General features: G+C 50.2%; 1 protein-coding gene across 1 annotated transcript in view; it reads left to right on the forward strand.

Moving 5' to 3' along the window:
- AR (androgen receptor) overlaps window positions 1–7,592 on the forward strand; it is a 57,791-nt gene extending 50,199 nt beyond the window's left edge. The window contains exons 5-8 of the mRNA XM_050901898.1: window positions 3,310–3,454; window positions 4,341–4,471; window positions 5,035–5,192; window positions 6,215–7,592. Coding sequence (XP_050757855.1) covers window positions 3,310–3,454; window positions 4,341–4,471; window positions 5,035–5,192; window positions 6,215–6,370 — 590 coding nt within the window. The 3' untranslated portion in view covers window positions 6,371–7,592. The remainder of the gene's footprint in view (window positions 1–3,309; window positions 3,455–4,340; window positions 4,472–5,034; window positions 5,193–6,214) is intronic.
- Window positions 7,593–7,934: the final 342 nt, after the last annotated feature.

Raw genomic sequence — 7,934 nt, forward strand, 5'->3', positions numbered from 1 at the left:
CTCATCAGTAAATTTAATTTTACTTTTGCTATGATTTCTTTCTGTAGAAGATATCTTCATTTGAGTCTCTTCAAACTATGCCAATACTAAAAGTTTAACAATATATTGTGGCATTAGGTTTGTATTTATTTTCTTTTACAGTGATTTTGGCCACACATCATCTAAGATGCCTGGAGCGGGGAGGTTTCCAGGAAATGATAGGTATCTGGTTTCTGAAAATCAGCTTTGTTTCAAGGCATTTCAGCTCAGAAACTGGAAGGCCAGCCACTGTGTTTCTAGAACTTGCTTTTGTGGGCAAGCAGAAAGCAAACTTTAAGTCCTGTAACAACAAAACTTTTGTGTTCAAATACCTTTCCTTAAACACTGATAAAGCTCGCGCAAATATTGCTTTTTTAGTGAACATAATTACAAGGTAATGAACAAGTGCACCAAAATCCTTCTCGTAGCAAAGATTAGGTGCAACAAATACTTTCACAAATGCGTTGAAAAGCTGATGCGCGGTGGTTAAGGGGGAGCCAGTCCGAGACGAGAACGGCCGCCTGCAGAGGCGGCTTTGGCGCTGGTTTGCACGGGCACGGGCAGTGCTTGCAGCATCACGACGGGGCGAGCAGGAGGAGGAGGTTCTGCCATAGGTGTCGGTGCTTCCCATGGCTTCGTCCTGTGGATGCTGAACCCAGCAAAAGCGGGGTGGATGCCCTGTGAAAAATTAGGGGTAAGTTTCACAGAGTTCGCTGTTCACGGGTATGTTTTCTGTCTCCAAGTCACTTACAGAGTGTAGGTTTCCTCTTTGGTGGTAGGATTTATGGGCCTCGCTCCCAGAATATAGGCACGAGGGAAACCAAACATCAGAGACCTCCGGTTGCCTTCTTCCTCCCCCACCTCATCCTCTCCATCATGCCTTGGCTTGCAGTTCATTTCTGGCCCTACAGCACCTCGTGGGCCCAACTTCTCAGTGGGAAGTTCTTGCATCTCTTTTGAAGACAGAGTGTCTGCCATCATAAATACATTTGTATTCACAGGATTTTCTTGTCTGCGTGGTTAAGAGCGTCTTTCCTGGGGAACTCGTTTGCCTGAGCACGCTGGGGTGTATGTCCTCGCCGCCCTGTCAGGAGGGCTGTGCCAAGCCTTCTCCGGAGCTTCCTTCAAACTATGGAAGAAGTTTTGGCCATCAGTCTTCAGTTTGATCTGCTCTTTCATGTTCACTCTGTTTTTTAATAGAGCGTGGTCTGCCAGTTCCCGCAGAGGACAGGATACGTTTTTCCTTCAAAGAGCAATTTTAAAAGGGGGAAAAAAACAACCTTACGGCTTTGGGGGGGATGAGTGTGTAGCAGACCGACAAAACGTTCATCCTCTTCACTCGGTGCCAGCGTGGGAGCGTTCCCTGCACCATCTCACTGCCTACTCGCTGCAAAGTCTCAACTACAGGGGCCAGCGGTGTGGCTCCTCTTCAAGTAACTCAAGTTTTTCCAATCTTTTCAGAAAGTCTAGGCAAGGAAGGAGAACGGTGGCAAGTATGGAGCAGGAGGAAATTCAAGGAAGCAGTCACTGTGAATGGCTTAGGTTTTACTAGGCAGTGACTTCATCTCTGAACAAATTTACTGGATAAATAGAAAGCTTTTTCCTAGCATGCAGTACTGTAATTAAATATGAAAAATCTAACTTAGACATGTCCTAGAGATGAGTATGACTGATTTTATGAAGTCCTTGAGTTGCCCAGATGCCTTGTCTATACTCGTGTGCTGTCAACGAGTTTCAGCCTGGCTGCCAGGAGGTTCGCGTTCAGCCGGTAGCCGAGAGCCCTCCGGATGGCAATCGCCTGTGCAGGTTCGGTAGGATGCTACTTGCGTGCAAGCTTCAGCTTTTTAGTCCGGTGACATGCAAGCTGAAAGGAAAATGTACAAATGTAAAGCAAGTTTAGTCAGCAATAAAACATGACTTGTGCTCATTTGGAGTTGACAGCTTCCCAAGCAAGAGACAGATGCTTGCCTCAATGGTTTATAATTATACACTGGAGGTGTTAGAATTGCTTTAATATTTGATTGAAATAACATACAATTTTCTTGAAACCATTTACATTTGACTGCTTACAAGTATCTGGAAAAAAGTATCGTGTTGGAGGTGACGGTGCGTGCATTGTAAACATGCCTGGAATTTAACTGTGAATCACCATCTGGGAATACTAATTTGAATTTAATTGATATTTTTGTTTAGCTTGCGATTCAGCAGAGGTTTTCATATTCATTTTCACAGTCATTAGATAAATGCATTGTGTATTTGACAGAGAAACCAAAGCAGTCTGTTAACCGTGCCATGAAGCCTCGGGGTTACTTGCTGGGTCTGAGCATTACACATTAAAATCCATTTGCTTAAATTTGGTGAAGTCCTAACGCGTTGAAAATAAAGGGAGTTTTTTGTCTTACTTCCTTGAGTGCCAGAATTACCAAAGGAGGTAATTGGTTAATGAGGGCCTGTTTCTGCCTCAGTGCCTGGAGGATGTGATCTGGTTAATTGTATTGCTGCTGGGGCTCCCGCTCCCCTTCAGCTGATTTATTTCTGTTAGCAGAACAAAGCAAACAAATCCTCATCGGCTGTTTGTTTCACTTACTTTTGACACACTGTCTCACGTGGTAATTGCGAATGTTTTGGAGTGGAGACTCTGGGGGTTACGCCGTGGCTGCAGAGCGTATGGCACAGTAAGGCTCAGTGGGTCGGGGTGTCTCATTAGTGCCCGAAATGCGGGCTGTGGCAGGGCGAGCCTGGTGCTGGGGGTGCTGGACCTGCTCAGCACCCGTGGTTGGACGTATTATCCTGCAGGACTTTAGGAAGTCACCGAATCCCATCCTGCTGCATCTTTTTTGTGCAGTCAGTTGCAGAATGACGGTTGTTCACCTCACTGGGTCTTGCAAAGCCTTCAAATACAACTTGTGAAGATCTTTGAGTCTCTTAGGGGGAAGATATCATTTATCACCACTTGTCCCTGCCTTCCTTTAAAACGCTTTGCTGCTTGTGCTTTTCACCTGGTCTTTATCCCCTCCTTGTGTCGGGGGACCCCCTTTCTCCCCTTCCAGTTGCAGTTTTGTGCTTTGGCTGTTTCTGATTGCCCGTCGGGGTGCGGGCACCTGGCTGCTGACACGGCGGTTGTGGCACCCGGCTGCGTGTGTGTGTCCCGGGACGAGCTGAGGTTAGGCTGTGGAGCACCTTGTCGTAACAGGAGCGCTGCAAGGGAGCTGGAGTCTGCATGGAAATAGTCCTGGTAACTGCAGGAACCCAATATTAACTTGTAACAGCCCTCTCATTTTTTTTAAATAGGATTTCGCAACCTGCATGTGGATGATCAGATGTCAATAATCCAGTACTCTTGGATGGGCCTTATGGTCTTTGCTATGGGTTGGAGATCTTTCACCAACGTCAATTCCAGGATGCTTTACTTTGCTCCAGACTTGGTCTTCAATGAGTAAGTGCAAAATAACAACAATATAATACTGTGCTTTTTCTGGATCAGACTAGGTGAGAAATGGGAACAAGATGAGGAATTTACTTTCCCGTCTGCTTATGAAATGTACAGCTTGAGTAATCGTGCTTTCAGAGCTGACCAGGAAAGCGTAGGAAGGCCCTGCTTTTCCCCTCTGATTGCTCTGCAGTGATCTCCAGGAGCAATAAGGAGAGTTGCGATGTCTCTCCTGGTCCTTCTTCCCTTTCCCTCAACCTTGCCTTGGGTTTGACTTCCATGAGGGCAGCAGCAAGTGCTGGTGCTGGGTGTGAGGGGCCGGTCCGTACAGACCTGCCTTCTTTCTAAGGGATTTGAGTTCCTGTTTTCAGCTTGGTTGGTCAGCTGGAGCGAGCAGAAACAGAAACAAACGTATATTGTAAGTTCCTGATGGGTTCTCTGTGATGTACCATCGGCTTAGAGTTGGGGAGGGTTTGTTGACACTGAGGTAGAATAGCTTAAAAACAATAACTCAGCACAGCAGCGAGCAAAACCACACCTTCTCTCCAAGAGCTCCGAGCTCAGCTTCTTATCCCTCGCGGATAGCCACGCTTGGTGAATCATTGCACTCGTTCTTCAGGAAGGCAGAGGGTCAAATGAACCCTGCAAATCCCAGGTAGTCATCCGTTCCCAGACGAAGAGGATTACACATGGGCATTTTGGAAAACCTTCCCCTCCTGCGTGCAGGCCTATTGCTGCCAGCATCCCCCGAGACAGAGCTCAGGCTCTTGGCAGCGGGGATGTGCCCGGCGAGGCTGGGATTGCTGGGTCGGGCAGAGTGTGTCCTCCCCCCCACGTCACACAGGCAACGCTTTGATCTCCTTGCCATGCGTTACGCATCTTCCCCTGCCAGGTACCGGATGCACAAATCCCGAATGTACAGCCAATGCGTCAGGATGCGGCATCTCTCTCAGGAGTTCGGCTGGCTTCAGATCACACCCCAGGAGTTTCTCTGTATGAAGGCTCTACTCTTCTTCAGTATTAGTAAGTACTCGCGTCCTTTCCTCAACAGATCTCCAGCTGCTGTACGCTGTATCGCCCTAGAGGTATCTGGTGCTTTCCCGGTGCATGTGCATGTACTCATACTTCCCAAGGGATGGCTGTGGATGTTCTCCTCTCTGCTTCAGTCTGAGCTGCTGAGAGACGAGGAGCTGCCAAGGGTAAGGGTGCCACCAGGCAGCCCCCCTGCAGCCAGCCCATCCCACCTCTGCACGTGGCAGCGTTTCTCCCATGCAGCTCCTGCAGGAGGTTGCTCCTCAGCCTAACTGCTGTCATCGCGGGGACCTCCGAGCATCAGCTGCTGAGCAGGAAAATAGCGCCGCAGTTTGTTACGTTGCCTCTCTTTTTTAACGAGTGCTGAACAAGGGTCCTTGGGTTAGCAGTAGTCCAACAAGCTGATCAGAGAGAGGGCCATAGCAGAAGCAGAGCTGGTGGGCAGATCTTTCCTCTTAGGTCTGCACTGACCACTTCTTCAGCCTTCCTCTTGCTCTTTTATTCTCTCCGCTCTCTGGGCAACTCTTACTGTTTCCTTCCCACGTTCCGTCCAGTTCCAGTGGATGGCCTGAAGAACCAGAAGCTCTTTGATGAACTTCGAATGAATTACATTAAGGAACTTGACCGTATCATCGCTTGCAAGAGGAAGAACCCTACCTCCTGCTCTCGGCGATTTTACCAGCTCACCAAGGTCCTGGACTCCGTGCATCCTGTAAGAGAGGACAGTGAAATGTCTATCTATACACATAAGAAATAATATAAGAAAGAAACTTTTTTACAGGGAGAACAATGATTTACTGGAACAACCTCCCCAGGGTCGTGGTAGTCCCCATCACTGGAGGTTTTCAAGATGCAATTGGACAGGGCGCTAGACAGTCTCATCCAGGCTCCCTTTCCCAGGGAAGGTTGGACCGGGTGACCTTTCGAGGTCCCTTCCAACCTGGGCTGTTCGATGATTCTGTGATTCTTTGTGGTTTGTTTTTTAACTCTTGGCACACCTTTGCAGGGACAGTATTGCAGTGTGCTCCCAGATTAAGCGACAGAGAAAAGACAGACACTGACTCTACTGAGGGAGTGAAAGTTATCTGTGTCTGTCACTCCCTGCAATAACCACTCTTGTGGTTGGGTTTCTGGGCTTCCTTTTTTAGCAATGAAAAGCTCTTTGTAGATCACACTTTTCCGTCATCAGCCTAGCAGAACAGCTCAAAATCTCAAGTGCCCCCAATGAATCTTCTCTGATTACAGCAGTGAAAACAAACTCTCTATTTGTGACTTAAAGTGGTACTGGTGAAACGTGAGCTAGACCTTTCCTCTTTCCTGGGGCTCAGCTCCATGCCCATACAGTTATATATCTACAAGCAAAAAGTAATTCTTAATAAGTGAAGTCAGCAGCATCTGCACACAGTAAGACAAGTTTCTGTAGGAGTAAGAAAGTGCCATTTTTATACGTCCCCGTTTTTGTGGGACTCAGTAATGTCTGAGTGTGAAGGACCATGGCAATTTTGGTCCCACGCTATATGCTCCCAGGCTGGGTAGTTCCCTCGCTCGTCCTCGGGATGCATTCCTGCCATCTGATAACGGCTAGCAAGGCAGCGATGGCAAGAGAGCAAAGCAGGTCCCACTGCAGCAAGGTCCAGCCCAGACCTGCTCTACCTGCTAACGTCTGCTCGGTATCTTCCCCGAGAAATCGCTGACCAGGGACTTCTCGTTTAACAAACTTTCTTCCTTTCCCAGATTGCCAAGGATCTGCACCAGTTTACATTTGACCTTTTAATTAAGGCACATATGGTGAGCGTGGACTACCCTGAAATGATGGCCGAGATCATCTCTGTGCAGGTTCCCAAGATCCTGTCTGGAAAAGTCAAGCCTATCTACTTCCACGCACAGTGATCTTCTGGAGGGACCTCCCAGCTCTGCCACCCCCATTTCAGCCATCTCCTGCCTGTTATTTCTGCACTACTGTACTGCAGTGCCTTGGGGAATCCCCTCTACAGAGGCGGCGTGCCAAGAAGATGGACAGTAACACACGACTACCTGCGGGGATTCCTGAGATTTCTATTTTTCCTGAGGTACTGAACTACCTGCCACGGCTTCTGCCTGGATTTGGCTGTCTCGCTGTGCTGGGACAGGGGGCTGTGGCATGGTGGCAGCGGCACCCTGTCTACGCTCTCTCGTTTGTGTGTTTTCCACAGTGACTTTTAGTGGCCCAGGGCCATGGGAGATTGGGAGAGGTGCCAGCAGTTGTTGGGTTTGGGTTTTTTTTTTTAAAAACGGAACAAGACAAGAAGCAGGTTGAACCTGTAAGTTTGGGTGTGGGTTACTTTACCACCCTCCTTCGGGACTTTTTATTTGCATTACAGTGCTGGGAAGCAGACAAGTTAAAATATTGCAGTAGAGAAGCAGAGAGGAGTTGGGGGGGATGAGATGAATTTGCAGCCTGATGAATTTACAGGACCTGCTGCTGGGTCAGAAAGCTGCCACGCAGCCGCTGTGGGACCTGCTCCGGACAGCACGCTGCCGCCGCCACCCGCGGCCCCACAGACCTGCCGGCGCAGCAGCACGGACCAGCGTTAATCTTAGCTGATGGAGCATTACGGGGTTGTCAGCGAAAGGGCTGCAGGTGGAAGATGACCTTCGGAAATCCCCGAAGATGGCGGACGGCTACTGTTTTCCACCTAGGATGTTTTTCCTACGGCCGGTCAAGGTGGATCTCTGCCCCACAGACGCCCGGGCGCTCGGCAGTCCCATTCCCGTCCTCGACAGCTGCTGCTCCTCCGACACAGCCGTGCCCACCTCCGCAAGTGCCTGATGTCCTCAGACCTCACGGTCTCCCCTCCTCCTGTGGGCACCCGAAGCTCCCGGCCCAGCCCCTCACCAGCTCTGCTCCCGCTGGGTGTCCGCAGACCCCGGCTTTCCAGCTACACTACTTATTTTCCTTTTGTCCCAACTATTCTTTCTGATGCCAGCAGACGAGCGTCCCAGGAGCAAAGCGGCGGGGCCGGGATCTGCGGGACCTGCGAGGCCACGGGACTCCTGCCGTTAATCCTGTCCTTTGGGAGGTGGCTGTGGTAACCGGCTGGTGCTGCCGTGGCTCTGCAGGGGGTTGCAAAGGAAACGCCGAGGAGACCTTCTGCGCTTCCGAGCGGCGCGCACGGCTCCTGCTAACTGCCGTGGTTGATCGCAGCCCGGGGGGATGCCGTCCGTCCCACGCACCGTCCCGTCCCCAGCAGCTCCGCGTGGCGTGGTGGTGGCACAGCCTGCGCCCAGCACGGGCTGCAGCTCCGCCGTGAGGACGGATAAACGCGCCCTGGCTAACAGGGGCACTCGGTCCACAGCCGGTGAACGGGCTGAGGGGTCTGCAGCTGCTGGTGGCTGCCGGCAGTCAGGAATATCTGAGAAAAGCAGGCTTGGTTTGTCAGGCATAAGCACCGGCTTGACTCCGTTTCATACCTCA

Source organism: Gymnogyps californianus, chromosome 9 (assembly GCF_018139145.2).
Source record: "Gymnogyps californianus isolate 813 chromosome 9, ASM1813914v2, whole genome shotgun sequence".
Taxonomy (NCBI): Eukaryota; Metazoa; Chordata; class Aves; order Accipitriformes; family Cathartidae; genus Gymnogyps; species Gymnogyps californianus.